The sequence below is a fragment of the Polypterus senegalus genome, chromosome 3 (assembly GCF_016835505.1).
Source record: "Polypterus senegalus isolate Bchr_013 chromosome 3, ASM1683550v1, whole genome shotgun sequence".
NCBI lineage: Eukaryota > Metazoa > Chordata > Cladistia > Polypteriformes > Polypteridae > Polypterus > Polypterus senegalus.
In genome coordinates, this window is record NC_053156.1 from 29,470,046 (window position 1) to 29,487,010 (window position 16,965).

General features: G+C 37.2%; 1 protein-coding gene across 7 annotated transcripts in view; it reads left to right on the plus strand.

Annotated features, from left to right (window-relative positions):
* LOC120524963 (prostaglandin D2 receptor 2-like) overlaps positions 1-13,387 on the plus strand; it is a 136,959-nt gene extending 123,572 nt beyond the window's left edge. For all 7 annotated transcript variants that reach the window (XM_039746877.1, XM_039746879.1, XM_039746878.1 and 4 more), the window contains one exon: positions 11,519-13,387. In XM_039746877.1, the coding sequence (XP_039602811.1) occupies positions 11,573-12,691 (1,119 nt within the window). In that variant the 5' untranslated portion in view covers positions 11,519-11,572 and the 3' untranslated portion in view covers positions 12,692-13,387. The remainder of the gene's footprint in view (positions 1-11,518) is intronic.
* The last annotated feature ends 3,578 nt before the right edge of the window (positions 13,388-16,965 follow it).

Here is a 16,965-nt window from a genome sequence, read left to right on the forward strand (position 1 = left end):
TTTTTCTCCCACATATTTGGCAATTTCGAATTGGCCTACTTTGAATGACCTTGGATGTCAGCTTGGGCATACCACCGAAATGGACTTTTTATCCAATGCAAGTTTTTTTCTTGTGTCTGATACTGTTGGACTAGACATTGTCTTTGTTTGATGGTGTTAACACCATTTTCCCCGATTATATAGTCCCAAATGGTAAAATAAAAAAATCTCCCAATTACTGAATGAGAGTGACAAGCTGACATGGAACAAAAATTGAAAGTCCATAATGAAAGTTAGCAGGAAAAAAAAGACATTTTTTTAACTGGTGTTTTACTAGGAAACACATTTTTCACTACATAAAGACAAAAACCTGGTGGGTTTACTTGATCAGTTTTGTTTTGTTATTGTGTTATTTCATTAATTTTTCTTTCTGTGATTGCATGGAAGTGTATTGTGAGCCAAATGTGAATTTCTAAATGGAAATTTTAAGGAAAAATTGTTTAATCATCATGAACATTTGTTTACTCCCATGCATGGTTGCCAGGTCCTTAAAAGATTTATAGCCCAAGGAAAGTTAAAAAATAGCACAGTACCTGAGTAAGACAAAATAACACAGCAGAAAGTGAGGGGCAATGTTAGAACAAGAGGTTTAGGAACAAACCATCAAAGCCCACGCTGAGGTCCTCTCAGAGATATTTCAGAGTGGTAGAATAGTATGGTATATATTCAGTAGATAGATAGATAGATAGATAGATAGATAGATAGATAGATAGATAGATAGATAGATAGATAGATAGATAGATAGATAGATAGATAGATAGATAGATAGATAGATAGAATTTTACTCCCAAGGTGAAATTCACATACTCCAGCAGCAGCATACTGATAAAAAACAATATTAAATTAAAGAGTGATAACAATGCAGGTATAACAGACAATAACTTTGTATAATATTAACGTTTACCCCCCCGGGTGGAACTGAAGAGTCGCATAGTGTGGGGTCTCCTCAGTCTGTCAGTGGAGCAGGACGGTGACAGCAGTCTGTCGCTGAAGCTGCTCCTCTGTCTGGAGATGATCCTGTTCAGTGGATTCTCCATGACTGACAGAAGCCTGCTCAGCGCCCGTCGCTCTGCCACGGATGTCAAACTGTCCAGCTCTGTGCCTACAATAGAGCCTGCCTTCCTCACCAGTTTGTCCAGGCGTGAGGCATCTCTCTTCTTTATGCTGCCTCCCCAGCACACCACCGCGTAGAAGAGCGCGCTCACCACAACCGTCTGATAGAACATCTGCAGCATCTTATTGCAGATGTTGAGGGACGCCAGGCTTCTAAGGAAGTATAGTTGGCTCTGACCTTTCTTACACAGAGCATCAGAATTGGCAGTCCAGTCCAATTTGTCATCCAGCTGCACTCCCAGGTATTTATAGGTCTGCACCCTCTGCACACAGTCACCTCTGATGATCACGGGGTCCATGAGGGGCCTGGGCCTCCTAAAATCCACCAACTCCTTAGTTTTGCTGGTGTTCAGTTGTAGGTGCTTTGAGTCGCACCATTTAACAAAGTCCTTCCTAGGTTCGGTTAATTCTTCAGTACCATCACCGAGGGATTTTACAATAGTTAAGAACATATACTAGTGCAAATAGCTGTTGAAGGGGTGACAGATGAATGTAAAATATGTTAAAAATGTGGTGGAGGGGAGTTGAAAAATAGCCCGAAATACCTTTTTTTTTATAAAGAAAAAGCCCAAATAACCACAACATGCATAAAACCCTTTTACATATGGACAATGTTCAAAAATAGCCTACTATAATTGGGCAAGAAAACTGCAGACTTGGCAACACTCCTGCCAGTAAATAGCACTAGAGTAATGTCTTCCATGTGCTCCATCATAACTGTCTTTTATTTTGTGGTTCATATCAATTTTATCAAATAGTTAATCAGCTACAAATTACAGATGCAACACTCTACTTAAGTATATAGATTAAATGTTAATAAAACAAGATCAGCATAATTTCTTGCTGAATGGCTGTCTGCATTATTTGATCATTAATTTAAATTCACTTTGTCATGTAACTTAGTTAGACATCATAATATAAAAAGGAAGCAAGCTTCAATTCATATTATATTAAGAAATATAGAAAAGGAAATCATTCAAGTGGGTCAAGGCATTTGTGTTATAATCTGATTTTCAGCTTCAAAATGATAATAAAGAAAACTTGTAAAAATACTTTAAAAATTGTGGTTTTCTGGTTTGAAAGGGAAAAAACCTAAATTGAATTTGCTAATGTGCTTTTATGATGGCTGGAAAACTCCATTAACGTGATTCTAAGAAGCAGCATGCACTTTGAGCTTATCTACCATCAGGCCTAATCAAAATGTGAAATGAGCCGAGTATGAGTTGTCTTAGTCAGAAGACGGTGCTTTTTATTTACTTCCAGGTTTCAGTGCTCACAATTCAAATAATGATGATGTATAAGTATGGCTTAATGGCATTAAAACTTAAAACTCCTGATTCAGTCTCTGCTTCTGAGCCTGAATGAGTCAATTTGTCTGACTGTGCTCCTGTTGTAAAACAATATCAAGAAGTAATTTCCCTGTCATTGTAAAGATTTTTAGGATGTTATTAACTTTAAAAAAGGTTTAATTTAAATTTATAAGGCAGTCCATTCAATTCTTCTAGTAATACATTATGTTACTGTGAGTGAGTCGTTTAACATATCTGTGCTTCAAATCAAAAAATAAAAACAAAAAAAAACAAAACCCTGAAATACATTGATATAAAAATATTATAACATAAAGGATAAATATATACCTTTGGATTGGATGCATTTTCTAAAAAACAAAAAGACATAGCAGTGCTATAGAAAGTCCTAAAAGTAGCGACTAGGCTAATTCAGGACTGTAAAGTATGATCTATGGGGAGATACTGAAATGTCCTAAAGGAAAGAGTTCTGCAAGTCTCATCACAACAGGATGTCCTTCATTTATCCAACCATCCATTTCCTAAACCTGTGACGAGGGAGATGGAGCCATTCCCAGCAAGCACTGGGCAAAAGGCAGGAGTAACCCCTGAAAAAGCACCAGTCCATCACAGAACGAAGACTCATAAACACACACTAGGGCCAAGTTAGCATCGCAAGTTCACCTGACCTGCAAGTCTATATATCTGCGGTGGGCTGGCACCCTGCCTAGGGTTTGTTTCCTGCCTTGCGCCCTGTGTTGGCTGGGATTGGCTCCAGCAGACCCCCGTGACCCTGTAGTTAGGATATAGCGGGTTGGATATCAGATGGATGGATGTATATATATATATATATATATACAGTGGTGTGAAAAACTATTTGCCCCTTCCTGATTTCTTATTCTTTTGCATGTTTGTCACACAAAATGTTTCTGATCATCAAACACATTTAACCATTAGTCAAATATAACACAAGTAAACACAAAATGCAGTTTTTAAATGATGGTTTTTATTATTTAGGGAGAAAAAAAAAATCCAAACCTACATGGCCCTGTGTGAAAAAGTAATTGCCCCCTGAATCTAATAACTGGTTGGGCCACCCTTAGCAGCAATAACTGCAATCAAGTGTTTGCGATAACTTGCAATGAGTCTTTTCCAGCGCTCTGGAGGAATTTTGGCCCACTCATCTTTGCAGAATTGTTGTAATTCAGCTTTATTTGAGGGTTTTCTAGCATGAACCGCCTTTTTAAGGTCATGCCATAGCATCTCAATTGGATTCAGGTCAGGACTTTGACTAGGCCACTCCAAAGTCTTCATTTTGTTTTTCTTCAGCCATTCAGAGGTTGATTTGCTGGTGTGTTTTGGGTCATTGTCCTGTTGCAGCTCCCAAGATCGCTTCAGCTTGAGTCGACGAACAGATGGCCGGACATTATCCTTCAGGATTTTTTGGTAGACAGTAGAATTCATGGTTCCATCTATCACAGCAAGCCTTCCAGGTCCTGAAGCAGCAAAACAACCCCAGACCATCACACTAGCACCACCATATTTTACTGTTGGTATGATGTTCTTTTTCTGAAATGCTGTGTTCCTTTTACGCCAGATGTAACGGACATTTGCCTTCCAAAAGTTCAACTTTTGTCTCATCAGTCCACAAGGTATTTTCCCAAAAGTCTTGGCAATCATTGAGATGTTTCTTAGCAAAACTGAGACGAGCCCTAATGTTCTTTTTGCTTAACAGTGGTTTGCGCTTGGAAATCTGCCATGCAGGCCGTTTTGCCCAGTCTCTTTCTTATGGTGGAGTCGTGAACACTGACCTTAATTGAGGCAAGTGAGGCCTGCAGTTCTTTAGACGTTGTCCTGGGGTCTTTTGTGACCTCTCGGATGAGTCGTCTCTGCACTCTTGGGGTAATTTTGGTCGGCCGGCCACTCCTGGGAAGGTTCACCACTGTTCCATGTTTTTGCCATTTGTGGATAATGGCTCTCACTGTGGTTCGCTGGAGTCCCAAAGCTTTAGAAATGGCTTTATAACCTTTACCAGACTGATAGATCTCAATTACTTCTGTTCTCATTTGTTCCTGAATTTCTTTGGATCTTGGCATGATGTCTAGCTTTTGAGGTGCTTTTGGTCTACTTCTCTGTGTCAGGCAGCTCCTATTTAAGTGATTTCTTGATTGAAACAGGTGTGGCAGTAATCAGGCCTGGGGTGGCTACGGAAATTGAACTCAGGTGTGATACACCACAGTTAGGTTATTTTTTAACAAGGGGGCAATTACTTTTCACACAGGGCCATGTAGGTTTGGATTTTTTTTCTCCCTAATAATAAAAACCATCATTTAAAAACTGCATTTTGTGTTTACTTGTGTTATATTTGACTAATGGTTAAATGTGTTTGATGATCAGAAACATTTTGTGTGACAAACATGCAAAAGAATAAGGAATCAGGAAGGGGGCAAATAGTTTTTCACACCACTGTATTATATATATATATATATATATATTAGTATAATAAGTAATATAAGTGTCTAAATAAATTTATACATACAGTATTTATTAATATGGTATATATAGTGCATGTATATGAGCCATCTCTTGTCTTACCAAATCAAGTGGACGGTCCACATTCCAATCAAAGTACACATTTACAACTCCTTAATCAACTTCTGTTTCAGTCTTTCAGAATACTTTCCTTCTTCATCTTGCAAGCTGAATGTTTGTTCTCATATGATATTAATAAGTTGCAGATGTTGCTTTTATACTTCAGCACAAATTTATTTTTGGAGCAATCCACAGGATCACTTCTGAGGTCAAGAATATTCTTTGACAGTTCACCTCCCTTGAGTTCTCTTTGGCAGTCCCAAACTTTCCTTTATTCCTGAGATGTCATTTCTGTTTAAAAGGCCAGACTGCCTTGTGAAAACCCAATTAGCCTTACTTCCAGTTACATGCAGCAGGAGTCCAAATACAGTGTACTAGACCACATTGCTTTCACACATCAACTTTGGGCACCTCTGTTCTTCTTGTGCCCTTTTGAATTTGTTTAGCCGTGATACCTATTGAATAATTGCTTCTGGGGCATTTAACACTTACTCAGGCCATACATCATCTGGTGGTGTAGATTTTCTTTTACTGACAAGGTGAACTAAATTTCATGGTAAGTTCAGGATTTCATATTATTTGAGTGTTGTTGTTGTTGTCCCTGTCCATAATCCGCGTCACAGTTTTATTTGTGCACATTCCATGCTTACTGCACGACATATCTTCATAGAGATTAATGTTAAAGAGACCGCAAATGAGAGAACATTGTATAATTGTTAGACAAAATAAACCACAAAGAGAGATTAAATAAAACTCAGGAAAAAATACACTTATGACAGGAGTGAACACAAATCCTGATGCCTCTCTAGGCCTTACTAACATGCTGGTCTATTAAATAGGACGGATGCCCCAATCCCAGACTTGACTTATAGTCCAATAAAAATGTAAGTATATTCTGTACTTTTAATGTGTCTTGAGATGGTATTTACTATATATTTACTATGTAATAGAACACTAAGGTCTGTGTGTCTAGTCCCTTTGAGCAATCTGATTGGTCAGTTTGGTTTTGGTGAGGATGAGTTAAAGGGGAGTGTGAGTGTGATACTCATGACGCATGCTGAGAGTCGTCTTCAATGACAGCAAGTATAAAACTGGACAGGAAGTGAGAAAGGAACCTTGAAAATAATGACATATTCTTTGACCGGAACTCACTCAAGAGAGGACACGGCAGTGAAGAGACGTTAGTAAAGGCATGAGATGCACACTGGAAGGGTCATCTTCAAAGACTGAAAGTACAAAAGTAGACAGGAGATGAGAAAGGTGCCTCAAAAAATAATGTAACTCCTAGTAGCAGCATTTATGGGAACGCGTTCAACAGAGGGAGCACTGGTGAAGAGACGTTCACAAACGCACAAATACAGAGAAAAGATGCCAAAAGTACACATAAACATGAAATAGCAAATATTGTTAAATTATTCTATTGCTTTTCTTTGATTGTAGAAAGTATAAAATAAATGTATCTATTTACAGTATGTCCTGTAGTTTTGCTTATTTACTGTATTACCTAAATGGATGAGCCAGCCACTGGCCATGTCAGGAAGTTAAGAATCCACCCAAGTGTTAATGGTCAGGAAGGTGATAGTGTATTTTTATTCACAACACAAAAGTGTGCCTCTTTCTAGTAGTCTGATAAGGAAAGGCAAAATAGTTAGAAGGCAACTCTGCTTTAAAATAGTAACACAAAAATATTGTGTCAAAGTGCAATTATATAACTCAGTTTCTTAATAAACTTGGCATGGAAGACCGTACCTTATCTTGGCACCATCAAAATATTTTTTATTTAAAACGGAAATACCAGCAACGTGTAGCTTTATAATAGATGAATTAGCTGAGCCTTCACATGTTAATATTCTTTTCAGATGCCTGCCAACAGTTTCTCCGTAACTCTGAAAACAGATTTAGAAGACGTTGGATGGATGCTCTATTTTTGACAGTATCAGCTTCACAAATGCATGATTTGATACTTAACTCAGTCACTGATGGTTATCATGTTATCCAAAAGTCTGAGTCATATTTTTGTAAAACACAGGTTTACTTCTAGATCCTGATGTCATAGTTGGATTTTATTTTGACTTTTTGTAGTCATTCCTAGTCCTCACAAATTGTTAAACTGTTAGTGTAAAGGTCTCTGAGGTCAAAGAATTTAGTGGTTTAATTTGTTTTTTGTTTTGATACATTTTTATGAGCAATTCTTTTTTGAATTCTTTCTCCTGCGGCACCATATTATTTTTATATAGTCGTCAACATTGTTATTGTGTAGATGCTAGGCTTAATGTGCTGACATATGCATAGCATGAGATAAAGGTTGGCATCACTCATTTTTGAATCAACTAAGTATTCAGTTTTTTCAAAGATCTTAGCATGTGACTTATTATTTTTATGCAATCTCTTGTTTTTGACTTCTTGTGGTTTCATGACGTTTTCCTCTCATTTAGCCTTATAAATATTATTTAAACTTCACTGTATATCTTTTTTGACTCAGTTTTTGGGCTCTGTTGAAAACAATACATTTCTTACTTACTGGATTCAACCTTGGCTAGCTTTTTCCACATCATTTCCTGAACCTTAATTCCAAACCACCAATGACTGTTTCTTAATGTGCCGTCAGTACCCTTCAAGTATATTTTAGATTAAAAGAATAGTGCACCTCATGTGACTTACTGTAATGGCCAAGAGAAACTGTGAATGTCATGGCTTTATGCAGAAGAGAGATAAAAACTCTTTATGGTGACCAACATTGGACAACAAAAAATATCCATGAAAAATCCACTAAAGTCATCCATTCATATGCTCATAATGTCCCAAACACATGTATTTTCTTTAAAATATTGTTAAATAAATATCTTCCAGGAAAATGCTTCCATGAAGTAAAATAAAATGCATTCAGAAGCATTTTATGCATTTGAATTAAAGACCTGTCTACTGTTTCATTTATTAGACCATAAGGTGCATACTAATTCAGCGTGAGCAGGAACACTCAATAAAACTGAATAAAAAAAATCAAGTGACGGTGAGATACGAATAAGGCAGATTCGCCAGCGTTTGTGTGTCAGCTTTTATCCCTCCAAATCAGAGAATGTACAGTTCCATTGCCTCAAAACACCACTCACATCTACAGTTATTCCCAGTTTCAAGTAATAAGTAACTGTGTCAGATCCCTAGGGCGGTAGTATGTATCGTGATCGTGGCTGAGAGAATAAAAGTGAAAAAAAAAACCTGGTAACTTTTACAAGTACTATAAATGTACATCAGCTGTTACAGACCCAAACCAAATGTATGTGTGTTTATTGTATAATATTAACAATAAGAGCAGCTCACTACTGAAAACGGCAAATATAGGAGGCAGTCAGGATCGAACCAGGGACTCTTGCTTACAAACCAGGAAATCTTACCTCTATGCCACGGAAGCTGTTTTCTTATCCTTGAACCTTTTGTGAAAGTGTTTATTTGATCTTTGGACTTCAGGCTTCACACATTATATAGTTTATGCCAACATTTTGTCATTTACTACTAAAATATGAAAACGTTTCTGTTTTAACAATGTGCTTACACAGATTATTGTAGAAACGGAACACACATGAAATGCATGTGTTCCAAATTACGATCTATTATTTCCATTCTAAAACTCCAGCACTTCATTCCCAGATAATCAAGGCATGAGCTGGCAGAACTTTGTGCACGTTCTGCGGCGGTGTGGGGATGGAATAGCAGGCTGCTTGCTGCTTGTCTTAATCGGCACATTTACAGAACAATAGATGCTGATGGAGAGGTGTAATGGGATTTAAGGTGGGCCGAATCTACAAGTTTTTTCGTAAGCTCTGGTAATTCCAGTGTTAAACCAAATAGGTTTTGTGAAGTATTGTAAACCTAATTCAACACCTGAATGTTTGGTTTCTCAATTAATTCAGAGCATGGATGAGGAGATCTAATAATATAATAATTATACTTGAGGGATTTCAAAGCTTTTACCCTAGCGAATGCTAAATTAAAAAGGGTGCTTTATATATAAACATAAAGAAGAATATCTGTCTTATGTATGTCTACCAACTTGTCTTGAGCACTGACCTTTCATTGATAGAAATATACACCAACTAGCCACAACATTAAACTTTCAGAGAGGTGAAGAGAGTAACATTGACTATATCATTACAATGGCACCTGTAAATGGGTGGGATATAACTTACACATCAAGTGATCAATGATGTTTTGAACGTGATGTGCTGGCAGCAGGAAAAATGGGCAAGCTTAAGGATCTGAGCAACTTTGAAAAAGGTCAAATTGTGATGGCTAGATGTCTGTATCAGAGCATCTCCAAAATAGCAGGTCTTGTGGTGTGTTCCCAGTATGCAGTGATCAGTATCTACCAAAAAAAATCCAAAGAAGGACAACCGGTGATCTGGTGACTGGGTCATAGGCAACCAAGACTCATCAATATGTGTGTAGAGCGAAGTCTAGCCCATCTTGCCTCATCCCACAGACAAGCTACAGTAGCACAAATTGCTGAAAAACTTAATGCTGGCCATGACAGAAAGGTGTCACAACACACAGTGCATTGCAGCTTGCTGGATATAGGGCTGCATAGCCACGGAGCAGTCAAAGTTCCCATGCTGACCCTTTTCCACTACTGAAAACATCTATAATGGGCATGTGAGTGTTAGAACTGGACCATGGATCAATGGAAGAAAATGGCCTAGTCTGAAGAATCACATTTTCTTTTAGATCATATGGGTGGCTGGGTGTATATACATCATTTACCTGGAGAAAATGTAGCAGCAGGATGCACTATGAGAAAATGGCAAGTTGGCAGATGTTCTGGTTAGAAACCTCGAGTCCTGGCATTCATTAGGATGTGACTTTGACATGACTTTGACCTTGACCACCTATCTAAACTCTGTTGCAGACCACATACACACCTTTATGGCGATGGTATTACTTGATGGCAGTGGCTTCTTTCGGCAGGATAATGTGCCCTCCAACAATTATTCAAGAATGGTTTTAGGAACATGACAAACAGTTCAAAGTGTTGACTTGGCCTCCAGATTCTCCAGATATCAATCCAATCGACTATCTGTGGGATGTGCTGGAAAAACAACTCTGATCCATGAAAATCCCACCTTGCAGCTTATAAGACTTAAAGGATTTGCTGCTAACATCTTGGTGCCAGATACAACAGGACACCTGTGGAGGTCTTGTGGAGTCCATGCCTCAATGAGTCAAAGCTGCTTTGACAACATGAAGGGGACCTACACAATATTAGGCAGGTGGTTTTAAAATTGTGGCTGATCAGTTAAGTTCAGTTAAGTTCAAAGATGATACTGAGCTAGGAGCAATGGCATTTAATTTAGAATTAGCTGAATCATTAGAAAAAGATATGGATAAGATATAGGCTTAGACAGATTAGTTGTAGATAACATTTAGTGTAAGTAAAGTATTACATGTAGGATGCAAGAATGTTAGATTTGAATACACAGTGGGAGGTCGGAAACATGAAAGTATCTCTTATGAGAAGGACCTAGAAATTATAGTGGACTTGTCATCATCTGATTGAGACAGTGTTCAGAAGCCATTAAGAAGGCTTACAGAATGGTACATTGTGTGTCATGATGTGTGGAGTATTAGTTAAAGGTGGTTACACTTAAGTTATAAAACGAACTATTGAGGCAATTTTGGTGTCCATATTACAAAAAAGACATAGTGGTGATAGAAAAATAAAGATTATAAGCTAAATATACAGTTAGCAGGTCATTACATTGTTGCCAAGGTAATAACATAATATTTCAAATTCTCAGTAACAAAATGTAGTTACAAAAAAGGCATGAAAACAAGTTCTAGGAGTTCATAAATACATATTATACCAAGGATCATTAATGAAACAGCATTCAGTTCCTTTAATATGAGAAGTGACCTCTTTCACATGTTCTATAACTCTTGGATGGCTACTGCAATTTTCTACGCTGTAATATGCTGGACTGGTAACAGTACTTCAAGAATGGCCCACCGAATTAACAAACTAATTAAAAGGGAAAGCTCAGTTATGGGACGCACTCCACATCACAGTTGTAGCATAGGAGAGAATTGAAACAAAACTGAGTGTCATTATGAACAATATTGTACATCCTCTCTCTAACACACTAACACTGAGGACTTTCAGCCCATGAATTATTCAGAAGTGTCTCAAGAAATGCGACTGGGGCTCCTTTATACTAACAACAATAAGCTTGTATAATGCTTTAGTGGGACTGGGACTGCAAGTTTTCTTCTCTTTCTTTTAAATATTTCCTTCCTTTTTAGTCATTCTTGTGTGTGTTCAGACCATAGTGTGTGTATATATTTATTTATTTATTTATCTAGTCATGTATTTATGTATGTATATATTTATTTAAAAAGCTTCTATCTATCTATCTATCTATCTATCTATCTATCTATCTATCTATCTATAGCCTATATTTTTTAGTATATTATTAAAGTATTTTTGTGTTTTGTTTCAGGTTTGTCAAGGACAAGTATTAGGAACACATTCCTTTCTGATAAAAGATTAAAAAATGGAAGATAAAGGCCAGTACTGTCCTGCCATTGAGGTCATGATTAACGATTCATATAATTCTTCACAGATTAACTACTTATTTGTGTCAATTCATGGTATTTTGTCTGTGTTTGGAATTCTGGAAAATGCTCTCATCGTGTGGGTCATCGGTTTTCGAGTTCGCCGATCTGTTGTTAGCATCTGGATTCTTAATTTAGCTGCTTCTGATTTAATAGCAACGGTTTCTTTGCCCTTCTTCACAGTGTTTATGGCACAAGGTCAAAGCTGGCCTCTTGGACGTGTTTTCTGTAAAATTCACTCCTCCATTTTTTTTTTGAACATGTATGTCAGCGGATTTCTTCTCAGTGCAGTGAGTCTGGACCGTTGTATTTTGGTGGTTTATCCTGCTTGGTCCCAGAACCATCGAAATGTTCAACTGGCATCAAGGGTCTGCTTCATTATTTGGGCATTGGCTATCATCAACATAATCCCATTTTTTATTTTCAGAGATACTATTAATCGTAGAGATGGAAGGATCATGTGCTACTACAACTACATTCTTTATAGCTCTCCAGACGATAGCCTGGACTTCCTTTGTCGTTTAAGGCATTGTATGTTAGCCTTTATCAAATTCATTGTATCATTTTTTATTCCTTTGCTTGTAATAATCGGCAGCTACACAATTGTTAGTTTAAATATTAGGAAACGTGGCAGGAAACCAACCTCCCGTTTCTTCCGGTTAATAGTGTGTGTCATCATCTCATTTGTACTCTTCTGGCTTCCTTACCACATTTTCAGCATTTTGGAGGCTTTCTTACCGTACAGTTCAAAACTTTATAAAGTTGTAGAGCGCATCCTTCAATTGGTCTCTACCTTGACATTTATGAATTGCATCATCAATCCTTTTTTGTATGTATTTAGCTGCCCTGATTTTACAGCAAAAATCCGCCAATCTCTAAGTACAGTGATGGAAACTGTTTTGATGGATGAGCCGGAGTTGTACCAGCGTCGGAGCACCACTCACTCCTCTATCAGCTCAAGTGATGTGTTTACTCGGAGTTATAAATTCCACTGGAAGAAAAGTAGGAACAGTGGGAAATTTACACAAGGAGGAGCGGAACCCCCAGTAGTGTTCTAAGCAATATTTTAATGGTTTTTGATCATATGAAGAGCAATGTGAAGTGAAAAATATATCTGTGTTTGTGGTATGGGCAGTAGTTATGATCAAAAATGACTGCACTCGGACTTTCTGTATGGGATTGCCTCATCAATTTTAGTTTGATGTTGCTTTTTAAAGAACTTTTTTTAATGCTCCTGAAGGGAGGTACTATACAAAATCATTTTTGAAAACACATCCAAATGAGGAACACACAAAGCATGGTGAAGTCAAGGTCTCTCAACGTGTTCCTAAACATGTAAGATATCATTGATCATGGATTACATAGTTAGAAGTTAACATTTCAATGACTGGGAAGGAGCAATGATTGCCGGGGCAGGGCATGTTTCAGTACAACTTGATGATGTTTCACTAGGATCACAGTCCAAAGGGACATTGGGATGGAACTCAAAACAATGTGCCATCAGCAAAATGGGATGGACAGTCAGAAGGATGTCCATCATCAGCAAAATGTAACAGTGGTCTAAAGTGCAGACTCCTTATTTTCCTGATATTCATTCAGTAGTTTATGACCATAAAAATTGAATCAATGTTCCATAAATTCAGTCGATGCTTAACAGAGGATTGACTTGAAATCACTATAATCATCCATCTATCCATTATCCAACCCATCCATCCATCCATTATCCAACCCGCTATATCCAAATACAGGGTCACGGGGGTCTGCTGGAGCCAATCCCAGCTAACATAGGTCGCAAGGCAGGAAACAAACCCCAGGCAGGGCGCCAGCCCACCGCAGACTATAATAATTTGAATTAATATTTTAGTTTAGACAGCATTGTGTGATTGAAAGGGCTTGGTTAAAGGGATCCAATTAAGACACAGAAATCTCACCGTGCCAGTGAGATTTGAACTTTTTTCTGTTCTTTAACCAGAGAAACAATGTCCTTAGTAGACTAACCAAGTATGCCTCATAAAAGTAACTGGAATTTTCCAAACATTGACTGAGAGAATCAGTCAGCTCAACCTTAAAAGAGTACCTGCTTTACTCTATCATTAAGCCAGATTTACTGCATCTCAACAAGAGGTCCCTACAAATGTAAAAGGACTAGCGAGCCCCCATGACCGAGATGACAATTTATCAATTGAGTTAAATAGTAGTAATAATGGAGAATGCTGGCATCTGAAGCTGTTATCTCCTCTAACTGTCAGCCTGTTTGGAATTCAGCACAGCACATTGCTAAATTCAAGGTGCAGTGCAAAAGAAAAGAAAAAAGAAATGCAAATGCATTACCTGTTTAGAGTGTGCAATAGACTAATGAGCAGCAGTCACATGAATCCCAAATGTTATTTACATGTGTGTCCCCATACACCAACAATAGAGTATTCTAGATGTTACAAAGTATGTTCCTGGCATGGTGTGGGAGGCTCATTTCTTCAAAAAATAACATTCTTTCAATGCACTAGAATTTGTTTCCGGATCGTTTATTAGAGTGTTAATTAGAATGGAATACCTCTATCCAAACAACACGAGAGGTCTCCCAGTGATACGTAAATTCTTCCATGTGTCATTGCCTTCTCAGTATTTTCAAGTAAACCTAATTCTGCATTTGTTGCAGATCAAAGAGAATATCTGACCATCAAAAAGAAGCATGTCGCTGCATCCTTCTTACAGAATTACACATACAGGCTGATTTTATACACCAGGTGATGGCAGATCAGGTTGTTTATGAATACGTACCACATGATATCCACAAATAAACATCCTGAGATTAAATGACATTTGCTTTTCCTTACCAATAATATTAGTCTTCATCAGTTGAAAAATGAAAATTCAAAGTATAATAATAATAATAATAATAGTTTTTATTTATGTAGCGTCTTTCATACACTCAAGGACACTTTACAATTCAAAGCGTGAACTTGAAAACCATAAATACGTCTACAACTAAGATATTCCAAAAGAGAGAAAGAAGCTAATGTGAAAATTTGCTTTTTCAAATTATTGGATCATTAAACCAGATGGAGTTACAAGTGAATGAAGCTTCAACTTCAGTTCTTGCCTGAAGAGAATCCATGCCTAGCAAATGTCAGCTTAATGATGAATGGATGGACTTTGCAATTATTTCTGAATTTGAAAAAAATGAAGGCTTTGTACAAAAAATTATTTGAAATAGTCATTTTTCTTATGTTATTGCTGTATTTTGAAATTGTTCCTCTCATCTTTTGCAGTAATTGAGATTTCCGCTGTGATGTTTCACTTTTTATATTTTTTGTGTATTTTACGAGTCTTTCCATCTTTGGATCTCATTTTCAATTTACCTGCAAAACTCTGCATGTTTTTAATGATGGACACAAAAGGGTCACAAGTAACCACATAACTGTCTCATGTGATGCCTTGCCCTACAAACATTTTAAGGTCCCATTTCGTGTCTAAGAGACATAATATTTTCAAAGTAGTGGTTGGGTCGAGTATCATAGCAGGGCACTGAAACAGGAAGAATGGCAGTTAATTACTGCTGATCATGAGGATCGCCACAGTTACTGATTTGACAAAATTGTTAATTTCTTAATAAAAAAACACCATATTAAGTGAATGAAATCTGAGCCTTAAATTAAATAGTAAAACCAGAGGGCATCATTTATATTGGTGTTCCATTTTCTTTAAATGAAGTGTGCAGCACATGCAGCACACTTATGAGGAAACTGTAGTATATATGCAAATTACTTATTTGACAATTGCAGTTACTTCTTACTAAGAATTTTTTTTCTCTATGAAAATCTATTGACAATTTATGTGTTAAAATGCATCAGACATTATCATAATTAGATTATAGTTTAATAGATTATAGATAGTGGCTTAAAATCTAAGATTTGTTTTTGCTTATGTCTTCCCAACTATGACATGACTTATCTTGCATGAATGTAATCATAATTAAGACTTGACTTGAAACTTGAAGGCTGGGACTTGAAGCTTACTTGAGACTTACATATGTAAGACTGGGTGCCACCTCTATGTGTGGCAGAATTGCTAGAAACTGATACTTTTTCAGAATGTAACTCATTTTATAACAAAAGGATGAATGTATGTTAGTTTTTGTTTGTTACATCTTAGTCTGTGCTTTTGTTTTCAAACATATTTAAATGCCTTTCACTTCATTATGGACACATTTTTGGTAAACCTTAAATAAAATATATCATATCCAACTTAAGCAGTTTAAGTCTTGTTAGAGTGATATTACTATTGTGCTAAATAAACATGAAACCAAATGAGTTGAGTGGCAACATCAGGATGTATATTTTCCATGAATGGTTGTAAAATGTTCTTCCCATGTCATTCCCCCCAAATCCTAAACATGGCCTGATTCAGTTAAATATTCACATCCACTGTAAATGTGTATTTCTGTCTAAATGGGTAAACAATATATCTCCATAATTCTGTTATCTCCAAGATCAAAAATAAGCAAGTGGATGAGCCTATGGTGCCTCTGGTGTCCAGGATAATTACAACATTAGAACAATCTAGATGAGAACAAGCCATTCACCCAACAAACCCCAACAAGTCCTGCTGACCACCTGGTAACTTATTCCATGTGCCTACCTGTGAAGTGTACCCATAATAAGTTAACTGGACCCCTATGTTCTTGATGAACTCATTTTAAAGTAACAGTCTTGATCCTCTCTACTTATTTCGTTCATGATTTTAAACACTTCAATGATGTCTCTTCTTAATCTTCTTTTGCTTAAACAGAAAAGTCTCAGCTATTTTCAACTTTCCTCATAAGCCATCCCCATTAGCCCTGGAATCACCCTAGTTATTATTCTCTGGACTTTTTCTAGTGCTGCTATGTCCTTTTTGTAGCCTGGAGAGTAAAACTACACCCAGTACTCCAGATGAAGTCTAACCAGTGCATTATAAAGCTTCAGCATAACCTCCTTTGACTTGTACACTATACATCAGGGCACAATATAACCTGACTCTGTTAGCCTTGCTAATGGCTTCTGAACACTGTCTGGAAGTTGACAATGGAGTATCTCTTGGGTAGACTGCAGTTTGTGAGACTCATATGGATTTGAGCAACACTGAAGCACCACAAAGAACAGTCCTGTATCCTTTTCTCTTCACTCTGTACACATTAGACTACAAATATAACACTGGGTCAAGTCACTTGCAGAAATTCTCCAGATAATTCTGCGTTTATGGGGTGTATTTGTAAGAGCAATGAGACAAAGTATACAGTTGTCAATCGCCATATCGCGGTTCACCTATTGTGGCTTCACTGTATCACGAGTTT